We start from the raw sequence: 19189 nt of genomic DNA on the forward strand, positions 1-19189 counted from the left end.
GACTTATAGGCTCTAAAGTTTTACGTTGTTTTGTTTTTGAATGCAGTTATGTAACAAAAAAAAATCTACATTTGTAAGTTGTACTTTCACCATAAAGAGATTGCACTACAGTACTTGTATGAGGTGAATAGAAAAATACTATTTATTTTATCATTTTTACAAATATTTGTAATAAAAAATAGTATAAAGTGAGCACAGTACACTTAGCATTCTGTGTTTTAATTGAAATCAATATATTTGAAAATGTAGAAAAACATCCAAAATATTTAATAAATTTCAATTGCTATTTTATTGTTTAACACTTTTTTTAATCGCAATTATTTTTTTTTTTTAGTTAATCACATGAGTTAACTGCGATTAATTGACAGCCCTACTTTACACTGAGATCACCAATTTTCTGCTCCTCTTCCCTGCTAGATCCTTCACCCTATCACAGCTCCCCTGTTGTCAGTGTCAGCAAAGAGGCCAAGGATCAAATGGGACACAAAGATTTAACTCCCCACTCACTGCTAGAAGGGCCCCCTCCTGATTAGAGGTGAGCAACAATGTTCTGTCTCCAAGGCTGTCAGTTTGGCAGCATTAACTGAAGGAAAATAGCCAATAATAACTCAGGGTTCACAATTCCTCTTGTGCTGGTCCCCAAATGGCCCAACTCTGCTGTTATGCAGTTATGCAGGGGAATCAGCTGCCCTTTTAAATTGGGAGATCAGCTTGCCACTGGTTTGCTGTTTCTAGAGCCTTGTGAGAAGAGGAAAGTGTCCCTCTCTGAAGCATTGTATCCTTGGGAAGCCCCCTCTGCTCTTCTTGTACTGATTCTTCACTTCACTGAGCTCTTATAGCTAGGTTTTAACTCCCCTCCCTCTCCCTCCCAAACCCACACATTCATTTGCTCCCCAGTCGTCAGGATCTCAGTAGAAAAAATATCACATTGTAAAAGCCAAGAGAGCCTCCTTCGCTCCTGTCGTTACACCACTGCCTACCCCTCAAAAGTTGGCCCCTTCCTCGGGGAGATTATATGGCAAAGCTTTGCAGCACTGGCATTCCTGCCTGAAACCCCATATATCTGCAGACCTTTTCCCCTGCACGCCTCTTCTTAGCAAGCCCCACCTCTCAGCACAGCCCTGTCCTTCCCCAGTTCCTTGATCTTTGGCAGCCCTTCACCAGTGCCCTAACAGATCCTGCGTGTCCACAGCAGAGCTGCACTCTCCCCCAGACTCCCCCACTTTGGCAGATTCCTCTTACTCCATCCCTTTTCAGAACCTTCCCATAGGCTGTTCACACACCCCAGCCTCCAGCCTGGGCACCGACACCCCTTAAAGCGAGTGCCACCCATTGGAGACTGCGGCTGTAGAAGAGAGTTAAGACCTAATAACCACAACTCTTAGTGTTATTTCCCATATGTTTTCTTTCCTTCTGAAGGAAATATCAGAGGGGGAAGATGGGAGGAGCTAAAAGAGTTCCTTGGGTCCCTTAAAGCTGGTCTGGGGGCTATTCCCTGGGCTACCACTGACTCACTCTGTGACCTTAGGCAAGTTACTTCACCTCTTTGTACTTTAGTTTCCACCTTGTAAAATGGAGATAGTGGTCTGGATTCTCCATCCTGCCCTGACCTCTATGCTGTGCCCCGGAGTATTGAGGGGCAGTAGTGGGCTCTCATGAGTAGTCCTAGTGCAAGGGCACTAGGCAAAGAGTTGCCAGAATGTTTTTTTGCTGCCCCACTGGCAGAAGGAACATTTCAAAGCGGGGAGAGGACAAGGCAGGCAGGAGGGAGCCACTGCTGCTTCAGCTCCCTGTCCTTACCCACCAAACCCAGAGAAATTACAGCCTTGTGGACTCCCATGAGCGTGAACGAACTAGCCCTAAGGGGAGAGTTCCTACCTCTCTCTCATGCAGCCAAGGGCTCGATCTGGCAGTAGTTAAGGTTGTCGTTTAAGCTCTCGCCAGCTCAGGCACCCACCCATGTGCAAAAATTCCCAAGTGTCGTAAGTCATGGATATTTTTTTAAAAAGCAAACAAACAGGACGTGAAAATCATAGATTCCATAACCCCACCCATGACAACATGGGGCCTTCCTCATAATACAATGGCTCTGGGAACTAGAATCCCCACCCACTAAGAACAAGGAAACATGTCAGATTATTGTCCTTTGGGTATGAAAGGCAGGCGTCTGGTCTTGCCACTGGTTCAGGGCACTGAATATCTTTGTTCTGTTCCCAGCTCTGCCTAGTCACTGTGTGACATTGGGCAAGTCACTTCACCTCTGTGCCTCTGTTTCCCTATTTGTAACGGGTATAATGGCCTAATAAAAACAAGGACTGTGAGGCTAAATTCATTAATGCCTGTAAAGTGCTTTCAGATTCTCAGATTGATGTGCCAGATGTTTTTGATTAAATGCAATACAAAATAAAACATGCTACGTGTCCCTCCCCACAGTATTCAAGCACATGATTGTGGCCAGCAAAGTGACTCGGCAGCAGTGGTATCTTGCTGTCTCATAGCTCTTCCCTTCCGTTGGGATCAAATCTGCTACCTCCATAGCTGAGACTGCAAGCTCAGCTTGGTGTCTGCAAATCAGTTTCTGCTCTCACTGTCCAATGCCTTGTCCCTAACCAGCACTGACAAGGAAGTTCCTGCAGTGAGGGTTGGCTGGCAGTTTTGTTGCATGGAGAGGCACAGTGCAGTCCAGCTCCCTGCTCTATAGATGATACAGTGCCAGCTGGAGGAAAGGAAAAACGGCACCGTGGTTTTGGCCATTAAATCGCAGTTACTATGGTTCAAAGAGATTCCCAGGAGAGAGATGAGCAGACCCATGGGTAGCCGGGAGAGTGGGGCCGACAGAATCATTTTCTTCCTTCCTTTCCAGATCAGTTTTTATTAGCCTAGGAATGGCCTCCTGCTCAAGAATCTCTTGTGTCCTTGTCCCATCTTCAGGGCATCACAGAATGTTGCTTTGGGATTTTAGATTTAAAATAGGAGTTCCCAAGGCTTATGGGGCATTGATCAGATATTCCTGCTAGCTTAAAAGAAAAGCCAGAATCTTGTTACTGTGGAGCCTCTGCAGGGTGACCAGACAGCAAGTGTGTGAAAAATCGGGACGGGGGTGGGGGGTAATAGGCTTCTATATAAGAAAAAGCCCCAAATATCAGGACTGTCCCTATAAAATCGGGACATCTGGTCACCCTAAGCCTCTGATAGTGACATGTCCCTCTCTATAAAACTAATTCTCTAGAAGCAGAGTTTCACTATAAAGGAGAAGCTCTGCCTGGCAAAAGATTCTCTCCTCTTCACTAGGGGGTTGGGGCCTGGGCTCCGTTCACCCCTGCAGTTGGAAATGGATGCCAGTGGGAGCTGTAACAAGGCCAGCTCCTCCTCACTCCCCACTGGGAGCACATGCAGCAAGACTAGATGTGGGTGTATGCTTGTCAGAGTTACTGTGTCTTGTAGTGCACCTGTGACATGTCTAAGGATTCTCTCTGCTGTGAGGCCCTCCATTTTGGAGATCAGTTTCACTTCAAGAGAGCAGCTGTTACAGATTGAGTCACTGGGCCAGATTACATGCTCAATGGGGGCTGCACAGGAGTGCAACATAGAGTTACATGTATCAGCCCTACTCTGCTCCTGCTCTGGGGGAATTCTCCCAGGAAGCACTGTGGCCTCTTTGCATTGCTGTGAGCATTACATGTTTGTTAACATGTTTTCTAACATGATACATTTCTGCAGTGTGGACATGGCCTATGTCTTGTCTCCTACTGGAAATACCACAAGGGCAGCCTTTTTTGCAGTATTACAGCACTTCTACTCCCTGGTGGAACAAAGAACTAAAGGCCAAAAATGGAGGGACGGAAACAAGAAATATTCTCCTTTGAATCCTAAGAATTTCAGGCCTGTTCTTCCCTGGCCCATCTGCCTCTACTTCTAGACTGGGTACTTGATTCAAATGCCTTGATCTCCAGCATAGTCAGAAATGCCTGCCTTTATCTTCCATTAGCAAACCCTAGCCTAGCCTCAATTAAATATTCATATTTTAAGCATTAAAAATCTTCCAGGGGCTGCATTTTATTGTGTGATTCATTTATAACAACTGAACCAATCCCCTGATGTTAGCTGAGAACAGGAGCTGCAGGAAGTGATTAAGGTGGCTCACATGCATTGTTGCAGTTGGATTGATGGATTTGGGGCACAGGCTTCTCTGCAGTTGGGGCTTCCCCAAGGAAGGGCTTCCATTCCTGGCACGGTGGCATACCGGCTGTTAGCAGCCCCTCTGCATTGCCAAGCAGACATCCACTTCTGTTGGAACTTTGCTGATCAGTGAAGAATGAAATGAAATGTTTTGACAATGGAGGTGCTGTTAGAGGCAGATTAAGTAGGGTTGCCAACTTTCTAATCACACAAAACCGAACACCCCCACCCTTTCCCTGAGGCCCCATCCCTGTCCTGTCCATTCTCCGAGGCCCTGCTCCCACTCGTGCCATCCCCCCTCCCTAAGTCACTTGCTCTCCCCACCCTCACTCACTTTCACCGGGCTGGGGCAGGGGGTTGGGGTGCGGGAGGGGATGAGGGCTCCGGCTGGGGGTGCGGCCTCTGTGGTAGGGCCAGGGATGAGGGGCTTCAGGTGCGGGAGTGGGCTCCAGGCTGGGACAGGGGGTTGGGGTGCGGTGGGGTATGGGTTCTGGGCTGGGGGTGTGGGCTCTGGGTGGGGCCAGGGATGAGGGGTTTGGGTTGCGGGAGTGGGCTCCGGGTAGGGGCAGGGGGTTGGGCTGCGGGGGAAGGTGAGGACTCCAGCTGGGGGTGTAGGCTGTTGGGTGGGGGGTGCAGGAGGGGGCTCCGGGCTGGGGCAGGTGGTTGGGGTGCGGGGGGGGGGGACTCCAGGCGGGGGTTGGGGGGCGGGGGGGGACTCCAGGCTGGAACAGGGAGTTGGGGTGCGAGATGGGGTGCTGGGTCCCAACGGCGCTTACTGCGGCTCCCAGGAAGCATCAGCCAGGTCCCTGCCGCCCCTAGGCAGAGACGCAGCCAGGCGGCTCTGTGCGGTGCATGATGTCCTCGTGCCCACAGACGCCGCCCCTGCACCTCCCATTGGTCGTGGTTCCTGGCCAATGGGAGCAGCGGAGCCAGCAGTAGGGGCGGGGGCAGCACACGGAGCTTCCCTGACCACCATGGGGCCGCAGGGACCTGGCAGCCACTTCCGTGAGCCACTCGGGGCTAGGGCAAATAGTGAGCCTGCCTTAGCCCCCGGATCCCCGCTGTGCTGCCGACTAGACTTTTAACAACCCAGTCAGTGGTGCTGACCGGAGCCGCCAGGGTTCCTTTTTGACCGGGTGTTCCAGTCAAAAACCGGACGCCAGGCAACCCTAAAATTAAGGTGGGAGACTGTGGCTTCCCGTGGATGAGGGGAAAATGTGGAGGAAGGATAAGGGTGGAGTGGGTTAAAAGGACCTTGAAAGTGCAGTTCCCTAGGGCCATCCAGCCTCCATCCAGATATCTGCAGCTCCATGTTATGTATCTGCCTCTTCTCAAACTCCATAAAGGGTAAAGGCCCAGGACTAAGAGTCAGGAGATCTGGATTCTTTTTCTGGATCTGTCTCTTTGATCCAATGATTCCAGCTCTAAGGATCTGTTTGCAGTGAGAGGAAACTGTTACAGAGGCATCAGTTGGCAGAAATGTTTGGTTCCCTCACATGTCCTTGAGATGGTTTAGCAACTGCACAGGGCACAGCTTACAAATGTGGATGTGCCAGTGCATTCTGGGACTCCTGATTCACCTCATTGTGCTCATCAGCACTGGTAGGAGAAGAGTCTTTTGAGTACTTTCCAAACACGAAGCACTGCTTTGTGAGAAGGGGAAGGAGGACTGGCTGACCCAACATAGCTGCAATGCTTATTTTCTCCTGTCTGTCTGGGGAGAGACTGTGGTAAATTGCACTGATTACACCTAAACTACAACTTTGTCCCAGGTGTTGCAACCAACGGATGCAACTACCTGTGGACTCAAGGGGCTGCATAAACTTTGTAAACGCAGAGTGTTCCAACCAACATTTTGTTGCAACTTCCTTTTGGTTTAGCATATGCAGGGGCTTCTGTGCCTCATTTTTCCCCTTGTAAAATGGGCATAATGAACTGCTTCCCAGGCAGGCTTGATTCATTAACATCTGTAAAGCACTGTGATCTCCTTGGATTTTGAGCAGGACAGAAATGCAGTCTTGTTATTACAGTGAACAGTACAGAGCCTAGTATAAGGGGGTCTGGGAATTTTACTAAATTCCATAAGTAATTTTGGCAGACAGGAGAAAAAGAAAAGAGCCTGAACCTACTTTCACTACAGTCAGTGTCACAGCTACCTGTTGATGTCAATGGCTGCAGGATTGGGTCCCAATTGAATAGCATGAATTCCCTTCCCATTGCAGCCAGGACTGTAGGTAAAGGGGTAAGGAGAACAGAGAAGATTTTACCGTGTATATATCTACACCAAATGACCTGAGTGGTTTGTTTTCTAGCTTATTATTAAGACCCCCCAATGTTAGTTTCCTTGCCAATTTCTCATAGCATGTGTGCCATTGGGAATAGCTGCCTTACCACAGGACAGGTTTGAAGGGGAGCAGAGTGGACATATGGTCACCTGCACTGTACAGTTTGTACCCACCGTTCTCCCCCCATACAGCTGTTTTTGTTGTAGAACTGCTCACATTTCTGCCTTCCCCAGATAGTCACGTTCATCTTGGGACAGTCCCCACATCTAATTTGGAAGTTTGTAAAGTAAAAGTGGCTAATGTGGCCCAGCTCCCAGCGCAGGTGTGAGCACCAGGCAAAGCAAGGAAAGGTGCAGTGCATACAGGCTTCCCTGGAAGAACATGCAAGGCTAATACTGCCTGTATCTTGAGATAGTTGCCTGTCTTTAATATGCAACTATAGCTCCTCCTGCAGACTTATGCTCATGTACACACGCACCTATGCTCACCGCCATTCCTACACAGAGAGACACGCTCTTGTCTTGTTAGTGCACACACACAGGTATGGTGCCCCTCCCTCTGTACTTGGGAGAGAGGCCCTGAAATGCTCCCATAGAAATCTCCTGTGCTTCAGACACTTTCATCACTTACAGTTTGTGCTGAAGAAGAGAAGCCAAAATATAAACCCAGCTGCCTAATTTTAGAAATCCACCTTGAAGCCTGACATTGTCTGTTGCCATGGCGATTCCTTGTAGCAACACATGCCTGATGAGCACCATTGCCTACAGGTACCTGGTAGATGTCTCTTCCCTGCCCACTCACTCTCTGCAGCTTGGAAGCGGCTGCTGAGGAAGGAGGCATTTTATGTGTCTCGCTGCAGGCCTTCCTCTGCAGTTCCAGGCCCTGTGCCCAGTACAGCACCTCCCTCCTGACTGAACCATTCTTAGACCCCCCTCCTTGCAAGAGTGGTTGCTAAATGCTCTTTAAATAGAGCTTGTTCCCATCCACACTGCCCAGCCTTCTTTGAAACCGGCTGGGTAGGTATGTTTCCCGGCCCAGTGTCAATAGTCTTGGATAATCTGGGCTGTGTGTGAAGCTGACCAGGACATGGCTGCTTTGGGTTTTGTCCCATCCAATCCATATACACTGATGGTAGTAGCAAGCAGCCTTCCCAATCATTTCTGAGAAAATAGCCAGTGAGTTTATGGCCACTGCAGCTTTAGCAGGGAGAGACTGAGAGTCCTGGATCCCGCTGCCCAGAAACACTGGGGACTGTACTCCGTGGAGAATGAGAATCTAGAGAGATTTCAGTCCCCGTGCTGGGCTCCTTCCTGCTTCCTCCGGAGTCTGAAAAGGAAAACTGGCTTTTTATGGGTATCCTTGTAAATGTCACCACACAGCAGTTAATAACCCGCTGCCCTTTGCTTTCTCTCTGTCCAAGCACTTTCTAGACATTAATTAGACTTCATAAACTCACTGTGACAGATGAGGAAACTGAGGCACAGAGAGGCTGCAGTGTCACCAATCCCAAGTGTTCAGAAATCACCAGTCAGGCCTACAAATATGAGATTAGTTTAACTATCATAACATTCCAAAAATACATTCTGGGTTCTTTTTATTTGCCTTCTGGTGTTTGTGCCTTGACTGGTCATGTTTTCAAGTTTTTCTCTGCAACCATGTGGGCTAACTTTGTACTACTGAATGAAAGCTGAGATTCTCACTTATTCACATGACTCCAGGAGTTGGGGCTTTAAGACAAACACCAAATACCACCAGACTCAAGATACAACTATGAGAATTTATATCACTGGGAAAGTACTTGCCCAGTGTCACCAGGAAGCCTGTAACAGAGCCAGAGTAGAGCCCAGAAGTCCTAATTCCCATGTCTAAGCTGTAACCACTAATCCATTATTTACCTTCCCCTGAGTTGCTCCCCAGACTCCACTTAGGGGATCCATGCAGATGATAGCCCAGAATGTAGTCTGGGGTGCAACTGGCTGAGTGGAAGCTGGAGGAAGAATACATCATAGTAGTGGCTGGGCAGGCAAATCAGATTTTTTCAGTCATTCAGTAATTTCTACAAAGAAACCATTCTGTTTTCATTTTCAGCCTCACGCCTGAGGGGCCCCTCAGTCAGTGCAGCCAGGATTTAAATGCTGCTCCGAACCAGGGGTGTATGGACACAGGACTGGAAAGGACCTTTTGGGTCAGGGAGTCTAGTCCCTAGCTATGAACAATACGGGTTAATTCAAAACAAAACATAAAATATCTCACTTCGATTTAAAATTAAAAGCAGAGCAACTGGATTTCCTATTCTGGCAACTGCATTTGAGAGGCAAGTTGTCCTTGGACAAGTTGCCTTAAAAGATCATTTCCTGCTGTGTCATCCTGCCAACATTCCTGTCCCACGCCTGGCGAGCAGCAGCCCTTCTCCTGGGGTACAAGGAAGGTGCTGCTGCCAGAGGTGGGATATTGCCAGCCCACAGCAGGGTGGTTTGAGAATTCCAGCTAGCTTGGCTGTGCCCCCTCCAGGCGCCTATAGCTGTTCTAATGCTCCTAAACGTCAGCTTAATGAGAACAGGAGACTGGTTTGAACTTCAGAGGAGGCACATACAGAGCACACATGCTGCGGCCTGCGGGAGAAGTGGCTAGGGAGAGGGAGGATACTGCCACCTGTTGCTAGACACTTGAATTGCAAATCTGGTTGATTTAATTTCAAAATAACATACAACTTTATTTCTTTTTGTTCTGGAATCTGGTCTTGTGTGCTCCTTAGTATGGTGTAGTGCTTGGCACTATATATAAAACCCTAAAATAGATTATTAAGGATCTTACAGCATATTTTAGAAGAGTAGATACCCTACCCAAATTCCAGCTTGGATAGCTCCATATTGCTCCCTTAACACCATTCCAGAGGATATGTGTCCATGCTGATGACAGATTCTGCTCGATAACGACCCAAAGCAGTGCGGACCAACGCATGTTCATTTTCACCATCTGAGTCAGAGGCCACCAGCAGAAGGTTGATTTTCTTTTTTGGTGGTTTGGATTCTGTAGTTTCCGCATCAAAGTGTTGCTCTTTTAAGACTTCTGAAACCTTTCTCCACACCTCGTCCCTCTCAGATTTTGGAAGGCACTTCAGATTCTTAAACCTTGGGTCGAGGGCTATAGCTATCTTCAGAAATTTCACGTTTTTTTTTTGTCTTGTTTTTTGTTTTGTCAAATCTGCAGTGAAAGTGTTTTTAAAATGAACAACATGTGCTGGGTCATCATCCGAAACTGCTATCACATGAAATATATGGCAGAATGCGGGTAAAACAGCAGGAGACATACAGTTCTCCCCCAAGGAGTTCACTCACAAATTTAATTAACGCAGTATATTTTTAACGAACGTCATCAGCATGGACGCATGTCCCCTGGAATGATGTTTGAAGCATCAAGGGACATATGAATCTTTAGCGCATCTGGAATGTAAATATCTTGCGACGCTGGCTACAACAGTGCCATGCGAAAGCCTGTTCTCACTTTCAGGTGACATTGTAAACAAGAAGCGGGCAGTATTATCTCCCATAAATGTAAACAAACTTGTTTGTCTGAGCGATTGGCTGAACAAGAAGTAGAACTGAGTGGACTTGTAGGCTGTAAAGTTTTACATTGTTTTGTTTTTGAGTGCAGTTATGTAATAAAAAAAAAATCTACATTTGTAAGTTGGGAAGAGGCGGGGCGGGCTAGGGCCAGGTCACTCACTGTTGCCGGCACCAGGCCCCCCGCTAGTCCCCCAGGCCACCCTGGACCCCACGTCCTCCTGAAGTGCAGGGCCTGGTGCAGTTGCCCGGTCCATCCTATGGAGGGGACGGCTCTGCTTGGACCCATTCTGGGCACCACCAAAAATCATACAATCCTGGCGCCCCTGCATCCCATCACAGTGCCTGATAACTAAGGCTACGATTTTGTCATGGATATTTTTAGTAAAAGTCAGGGACAGGTCACGGGCAAGAAACAAAACATCACGGAAGCTGTGACCTGTCCCTGACTTTTACTAAAACCATCCCTGACAAAATGGGGAGGGAGGAGGGTCCAGCACCCTGCCCCTCCCCTGCCTGCAGCAGCAGGGAGCTGCAGAGTCTCCATTGCCCTGTGGAGCAGGGCGCGGGGGTCAGGTTCCCAACCACTACCAGTTGGGGAGCTGTAGGAGGCTCCTTCCAGCAGCTGCTGAGCAGCTCCGGGATCCTCTGCCTGCGCGGACGGAGACCGGCTGCTCTTGGCGGGTGAGCAACTGCGGGGGTGGGCCCTGGCAGCGGTGGCAGCTGGGGAGCTCATGGGTCCCTGCTGGAGGCCGGTCAGTTGCGGGGGTTGCCCGCGGAGGCTGGGCTGCTGCAGAGGTCCCCCGCTGCTGCCTTCAGCAGATGTTACTGAGCATTTTCCGTTCGTGTGAGCGTGCTCAGTACACCCTAAGTAGCACATTCAGTCAGATAGCAGTTTTTCACACTACAGGGTGGCTGGTCAGCTGTGGGGGCCCCCAATGTCACAGAGGTCGCTGGAAGTCACGGATTCCGTGACTTCTGCGACTTCCGTGACATAATCGTAGCCTTACTCATAACCTTTAATGTATTTACCCTCACAAAACCTCTTTGAAGTCAGGCTGGACTATTAAAAACCTAGAATGATATAAAATTAATATGACAGACATTAAATGGATTAAAAACTGGCTAACTGATAGTACTCAAAATGTAACTGTGAATGGAAAATCGTCATCGAGCAGGTCTGTTTCCAGTGGTGTCCCACAGAGATCAGTTCTTGGCCTTATGCTATTTAGCATTTTTATCAGTGACCTGGAAGAAAACATAAAATTATCACTGATAAAGTTTGCAGATGACACAAAACTTAAGGGTGTGATAAATAATGAAGAGGGCCAGTCACTGATTCAGAGTGAAGTGGATCACTTGGTAAACTGGGTCCAAGCAAACAATATTCATTTAAATTCGGGTAAATGTATCCATCTAGGAACAAAGAATGTAAACCATACTTACAGGATGGTGAACTCTGTCCTGGGAATCAGAGACTCTGAAAAAGATTTGGGGATGTAGGGGATAGTCATCTGAACATGAGCTCCCATTGTGGACAAAAAAGCTAATGCAATCCTGGGATGCATAAACAGGGGAATCTCGAGTAGGAGTAGAAAGATTATTTTACCTCTGTATTTGACACTAGGATACTATGTACTGTTCTGGTGCCCACAATTCAAGAAAAATTGGAGAGAGTTCAGAGAAGAGCCACAAAAATGAGTGAAGGGTTAGAAAATATGCTTTATAGTTAAGGTTAAGATTTTGTTACAGGTATTTTTAGTAAAAGTCACGGACAGGTCACGGGCAAAATTTCATGGAAAATTCATGGAAGCCTGTGACCTCTCTGTGACTTTTACTAAAAATGCCTGGAAGGGGCGGGGAGGACTAACAGTGGGAGCCCCACCGAGGGCTGACTGCCAGCCACTGCTCCAGCCCCGCTGCTGCCAGTAGAGTAGCTAGGGGGGGAGCGGCCGCTCCCCCACCGAGCACAAGTGGCGCCTTTTTAATTTTACTCACCCAGGAGCCTGGGTTCCAACTCACACCAGTGGGAAAAAAAAGGTGCCACCCCCCCATTGGTCTATCCAAACTCTCCCCTTCCCCACCCCCTCCACCTGGGTGACCCTTTAAAGAACTTTACTGACGCCTCCCTCCTTGCATCAGGTTGTAACATGAAGCAGCAGCTGATTGGTCAGAAGGCCCCCAAGTTATGATTTGATTGACTGATACAGCACCGCCCCAGGACAGAATGGACTGCACCATGTGCTGGAGAGGGGGAAAGGGGTTAGCAGCACAGTATGCAATCTCTGGGGAATGGGCACGGGGACGGGGTTGGGACATCCCCACCCGGTGGCTGCTTGGGGGTGCTCTGTTGGATGCATTAGCCTTCGGGGGGGGCAGCTGGGTCCCCTCCCGGGAGCTGCAGCCTGCCCCCTCCCTCACACACACACACCCCGAGACAGTACAGCCCGGCTCAGGGGTCCCCTGCTCAGCATGCGCTGCGCTGGGTCTGGCCCGTCGACTCCGAGTCCGCGCTGCCCCCGAGGCGATGCTGCTGCCTCCGCTGCAGAGAGCGCTGCTGGGCTGCCCCCCGCTGGGAGCCCCCCGCTGCTGGGATCCAGGGTCCCCCCGGCAGCGCCCCCTCCCCACATGTTCCCCCCACCGGGCCCTCCCCCGGCATGCAGGGTCCTAGCGTCCCGGGAGCTCCAGCCGCCCCCTTCCTTTCACGTGCGGCCCAGCCGGGCCTGATGTTCTGCTCCTTGCTGTGGTGTCGATGTGAACTAGGCGCCACCCGCTGCAGCGCTTTTACTGACGGAGCGGCGCTCCGAGTCTTTGGCGGCACTTCGGCGGCGGGACCTTCACTCGCTTCGGGTGTCTTCGGCGTCACTGAAGCTTCATCGCCGAAATGCCACCGAAGACCTGCAGAGCCAGTGAAGGTCCCGCCCCTGAGGTGCCGCCGAAGACCCGGAGCGCCGCCCCGTCAGTAAAAGCGCCGCAGCGGGTGGCGCCTTTTTTTTTTTTTTCCGCTCCCCCTCGTCCCTCCACCTGGCTACGCCACTGGCTGCTGCTCCTGCGTTGGGGGCTGACTGCTGGTTGCTGCGCCAGTCCTGCCGCTGCTCAAGGCCTGCTGCTGCAGGAGGAGGTCCATTAAAGACAGAATCTGAGATCTCTGTGACACAATCATATCCTTACTTATAGTGACAGACTCAAAGCACTCAGTCTATTTAGCTTAACAAAGGGAAAGTTAACGGGTGACTTGATCTCAGTCTATAGGTATCTACACGGGGAACAAATATTTAATAATGGGCTTTTCAATCTAGCAGACAAAGGTATACCATGATCCAGTGCCTGGAAGCTGAAGCTAGATGAATTTAGACTGGAAATAAGGCATAGATTTTTAACAGTGACAGTAATTAACCATTGGAACAACTTACCAAGTGTCGTGGTGGATTCTCCATCACTGACCATTTTTAAATCAAGATTGGATGTTTTTCTAAAACATCTGCTGTAGGAATTATTTTGGGGAATTTCTATGGCCTGTGTTCTACAGGAGGTCAGACTAGTGATCACAATGGTCCCTTCTGGCCTTGGCATCTATGATCCCATTTTACAAATGGGGAACTGATGCATAGAGAAATTCAGTGACTTGCCCGAGGTCATTCAGGAAATCTGTGGTAGAACAGGGAGCTGAATCTGGGACACCCAAGTTCCAAGCTAGAGCCCTAACCAAGGAACCATCTTCCTCTCTCATAGCACAAGAACAAGGGGTCACTCAATGAAATTAAAAGGGAGCAAACTAAAAACTGATAAAAGCAAATACACTTTTATAGAGTGCATCACGAACCAGTGGCAACCATTGCCTCTAGTTGTCATTGAGTCCAAGAGCTTAATAGTATTCAGAAAAGAATTGGACACTTGTAATAGTAACAAGAATATTTGCAGTTATATAAAAATGTATAAGGCAAATAAACCTCATGCTTCAGGTCATAGGACAACTACTACCTGTCTGGGCCCAAGAAGAAATGTCCCCCATGGGAAAGTTATTGCATAGTTATCCATTTATGGAATTTCTTCCTGTGATGCATCTGATACTGAACTACTAGTGGAGGCAGGATACTGGGCTACATGTGCTGGTGTAGTATTGCAGAGAGACACTGGGACCATTAGGCCATTGGTCTTATCCATGGTGAGTTCTCTGTTTCTGTTCAGGATTGAACTCTAGAGTGTATTCTCTCCAGGGGGCTGTCCAACTTATTTTTAAGGCTCCCACACAAGAAAGCTTCCACCCCTTCCCTTGGGAGATGATTTCACAGCCTAATAAGTCTCACTACCAGGAATAGATTCCTGGCAATCAGACTAGATCTTCTGCTCAGATTCACCCCATTCCTCGTTATATCCCCTTGCATCACTCTGAGCAGATCCTTCCTTCTTGGAATTTCCACGCTCTGGAGTGGTGTCAGATTCTCACAAGCTCTCAGTCATTGGCTGGCTGAGCTGCACAGATAGATTGGTCATTTCCTTCTCATTCGCCCACCTATGAGATGCCAGTCTGGGCAATTTGGTTCAGTCTAAAATGTGCATGAACTTTGCAAAAAGCTATGCCCCACTGTGAGCTGAAGGTGGGGCTGTTTTCAGTAACACTGCCTCTGTCTCTGTCTCTCACTTTGTGTCCTGCAGGAAGAGCCAAAGAGCAAATCCAAAATCTGTGCCAACGTTTTCTGTGGAGCCGGGCGGGAGTGCGCAGTGACGGAGAAGGGGGAGCCCACCTGCCTCTGCATCGAGGTAGGGCATAGAGCAGCTTCCAGATGACCGGAGGTAGAGAGGAGATGGGGAGAGGGGGCTTCTTGAGGTCGAAGGGATCCAGATAAAATACACTAGGGCTCAAGCGCTAGCCAATATAGCTTCAATGGGAGTTGCTCTTAAGTAGTCCCAAACCAAGAGGGGCCCTTCAGTCTACAGCCCCTTTTCTTCCCAGCTCTCCCCTGCCAATTCCTCCTCCCCAGTCACACACACTCTCTCTGCCTCTGTCATCCACTCTGATACTCTCCTCCCGCACGCCCAGAACTGGCTCCTTTTTCTCCCCTCATGAGCCCCCAGTGCCCCGCCACAACCTGGTGCTCTCCTCTGGTGCATTGCAGCACAGATGCTGACCCACGCCAGGTAGTGCCAGTGTGGCTGAGCTGCCTGTACCCTCGCCACTTACCCCGCAGCCCAGTGTCAAACTATGCAGGGGAGAGCTGGCTGGAGCACTCCTCATGTGGGGAGGGTGTGGCAGGGTGTCAGCACACAGTTGGACTGGTGGGGGGAGGGGCACATGCTCTCAGCAAGCCTGCTGTCAGCATAGCCAGTCTGCGTGAGTTAGAGAAACCAGCACTAAACACTTTTTTTAAATAAAAAAATCTCTACAGGTATACTGAGATGGGCCTTGAAAGAAGGGACAGTTTTAGAGACACAGAACCTGCCCATTTTGCTGTTCTCTCCCCATTACAAAAAGCCATACATTCTTACACCAATGGAACACTGGTTTTTAAAGAACCCCGCCTGTCCCCACCCCCTCAGTGTTTGCAACCTGGATGCTGCCGCCCTGGGAACTGGAAAGTGAAAGGAGCTGTAAGCAAACTGACTGTGTTGATTACCTTTACCCAGGCTAAGAGAAACACAAAAAGGAAACCCCCAGCCCAAACGTTGGCAATGCCAAATTGGTTCTCAGCTGCGAGCCTGCCTTCAGTTCCGCAGCAGAAACCTTGAGATGGTGTCTGCAGCCCATGCAGACAGATCCACCCAAAGAAAGACTTACACATACACACACACACACAAAGTCACTCAGAGACACACACACACACACACACACACACACACACACACACACACACACACACACACACACACACACACACACACACCCAGAAGCAGAGACAAACATAGCATAGATACTGAAGAACACAGAAATTAATCACTAGTAAATCTGCTTTCATTAAGTCACTTGTATGGTGGTAGTGCTGGGGGCTGGGGAAACAAATGTTTGTGGATGTGGGGTCCCCATTTTACAGACCACTCAGCTCCTGCACAAGATCTTACAGGTTCTGGGTGGTTAGTATCTCTCAGTCTCTACTTGCGCTGAGGAAGATGTGCACAGTGCTCACGAGCTGGGCTGAGAATGGGGCTTACACACTGCCTCCCTCCAGCCATCCTGGGACCAGAGGCGTTGGGCAAAGCTCTTCTCTTTCTGGCTCTTTTTCAGCAATGCAAACCTCATAAGAGGCCTGTGTGTGGCAGCAATGGCAAGACGTACCTGAACCACTGCGAGTTGCATCGTGATGCCTGCCTTACTGGCTCCAAGATCCAGGTGGACTATGATGGCCACTGTAAAGGTAAAGCCAGCCCTGAGGACTTTGGACCTACTGTCACTCAAACAAGACCACCCTGGGAGGAGGTGCAATGGAGGAGAAAACAACCTTGTGCCTTCTGTTCCCTCACACAGATCACAGATGAGATCAAGGGGCACCCATAATATGGCTCCCAGCTGCCTCTTCCTTCCAACAACCAATACAATCAACATACCCTTTCCATCCACCTGTCGAGGAAGGTTCAGGTCCACTAAAGATTCGAGAGAATTGGCCAGTTCCAAAAGCCCTTCCTCAATCCTTGCTCAGGCAGAACTCTCTGGGTGCCCCTGAGCTACCAGAAATCTGTGCCCATGTCCCATGTTCTGACATCACTTCCACCAAATAGGGACAAGAGGGGTCCTGACCTTTCAAAGGACTCACACTCTCTAAGGTAACGCTGGTCTGTTAAAGGAGCAGCTCCAAAGAGGAATATGAGGGAATGTGCTAGGGAGCGCAGTCCAGAACTGCCTGATATCCTTCCTGCTGAGATAAGCGCCACCATCACCAAAGGTGCCCTGTTGCTAGGAGGTAACAGGGGTCTTCAGAGGCCGCAAACTCACAGAGCTGAATCCCTCTCCTCTCACCGCCATTTGTTCCTTGCGAGGGAGAGTCTCATGTCACTCTGATACACAGTATCAGGATGTAAATGTAATAGTGAAACCTTTTGTTTCCTGCTCATTAACGTCCTTTCCCATGTTTCCACTAACAGAGAGGAAGTCTGAGAATCCAGCCGCAAGCCCAGGTAAGAAACCATCTCCTCCCCCGCCACACCTGAGAGCTCTGAATTTCTCCCAGCATATGTGCATGGTGGAAGAATAGGCAGTTTGACAGGGAACTGCACAGCTCTAAGGTGGAATGAATAGAAAAACATGTCTGTTCCCAGAATGGGGACAGAATTTACCTGCAGACTTTCATATTACAGAGCCTGTGCCTGGCTAAGGGACAGGGAGATTGAGAGGTACAATGTAGTGGGGTGAGCATAGGACTGGGAACCGGGAGTTTTCACTTCTATTCCTATCTCTAATACTGATTCCCTATGTGGCCTTGATCAAGACACTTCACTTTCTTGTGCCTCAGCTTCTCTGTTTGTAAAATGGGGGTGATAATAATACTAATGGTGGTAAAGCACTTTGAGGATCGATGCACTTACATAATTGCTAATAATAGTAATAGATTGTTGTTTATGTTCAGATCGAAGATAGGTTAAAAAAATAACTATGTAAAACTGGTCCCTCCTTACTCCACAGATGGGCTGCCTGGGTGTAGCAGAGTCCAAGCTGCTGAATCTACTGACTGAAATATGATCTGACTGCTTTTTACTCCTGTTAGACATGCAGAGCTCTGTGTTGGTGAGGAAATACCTTTTAATGGGATAATTTCTGCTGGTGAGAGAGATAAGCTTTTGAGCTTACACACAGCTCTCCTTCAGGTCTGAGAAAGGTACTCACAGGGTATGTCTACATAGCAAAGAAAGACCCCTGGCTGGCACATGCCAGCCGACTCAGGCTTGCAGGACTCGGGCTGCGGGGCTGTTTCATTGTAGTGTTGACTTCTGGGCTGCGGCTGGAGCCCGAACTCTGGGACCCTCCTATCCCACTTGGTCCTAGAGCCTGGACTCCAGCCCAAGCTCAGAAATCCACACAGCAATGAAACAATCCCTTAGCCCGAGCCTGAGTCGACTAGCATGGGCCAGCTGCGGATTTTTCTTTGCTGTGTAGACATACCCACAGTGTCACAACTAAATACAAGGTGGAACAAATTGTTTAGCATAAGTAGTTAACATACATTTCAAAAAAGCTAGTGGTGAGAGTTTACCATCACCCCCAGGCTTTTTTTCCCTCCTTTCCCCCCTATGACTAGAGAGGTGTTAACTGGCCACTTCACCTTGAATGGTCCTTTGAAATATGCGTTAACTACTTACGCTAAAGTTGGGGTTCTCAATCTTCAATACACCGCAACCCCCTTCGGATAACAAAAATTATTACATGACCCCGGGGGGGGGACCAAAGTCTGAGGCACCCAAGCCCCGCCTCCCCAAGAGGGGGGGCCAAAGGGCTTCAGACACAGGCAGTGGGGCTCACGCTTTGGCCCTGGGTAGTAGGGCTTGGGCTTTGGCCCTGGGCCCCAGCAAGTCTAATGCCAGCCCTGGTGACCCATTAAAATGGGGTTGCGACCCACTTTGGAGTCCCAACCCACAGTTTGAGAACCACTGTGCTAAACAATCTGTTTCACCTTGTATTTAGCTATGACTCATTTCCCAGATCTGAGGGCAAGTCTACACTACAAAATTAAGTCAACCTAAATTATGTCGACATACAGCCACTGCAGTAATTGAATTGGTTTTACACGTCCACACTACGCTCCTTGTGTCAGCGATGCGCGGCCTCACTAGGAGCGCATGCACCGATTTAACTGTCAGCGTGGGGCATTGTGGGATGGCTTCTGAAAGGTAGCAACAGTCGATGTAAGCAACACAGTATCTACACTGACACTGCGTTGACCTAACTACATCGACCTAAGCATTACGTTTCTGGAGGAGGTAGAGTTATTAAGTCACTGTAGTGGGAGAGTTACATCGATGGGAGCTGCCTTATGTCAACCTAACTGTAGTGTAGACCAGGTCTGAGTGAGGAAGAGCTCTGTGTAAGCTTGAAAGCTTGTCTCTCTCACCAACAGCAGTTGGTCCATTAACAGCTATTACCTCACCCAATTTATCAGAGGGGTAGCCGTGTTAGTCTGAATCTGTAAAAAGCAACAGAGGGTCCTGTGGCACCTTTAAGACTAACAGAAGTATTGG

The 19189-nt window shown here is 49.1% G+C and overlaps 1 protein-coding gene across 1 annotated transcript in view; it reads left to right on the plus strand.

Annotated features, from left to right (window-relative positions):
* The window catches only part of FSTL1 (follistatin like 1), a 75809-nt gene that overhangs the window by 42187 nt on the left and 14433 nt on the right, over positions 1-19189 (plus strand). The window contains exons 3-5 of the mRNA XM_029912767.1: positions 14684-14788; positions 16248-16377; positions 17102-17134. Coding sequence (XP_029768627.1) covers positions 14684-14788; positions 16248-16377; positions 17102-17134 — 268 coding nt within the window. The remainder of the gene's footprint in view (positions 1-14683; positions 14789-16247; positions 16378-17101; positions 17135-19189) is intronic.

The sequence above is a fragment of the Terrapene carolina genome, unplaced genomic scaffold (assembly GCF_002925995.2).
Source record: "Terrapene carolina triunguis isolate 2854851 unplaced genomic scaffold, T_m_triunguis-2.0 Scaffold242, whole genome shotgun sequence".
NCBI lineage: Eukaryota > Metazoa > Chordata > Testudines > Emydidae > Terrapene > Terrapene triunguis.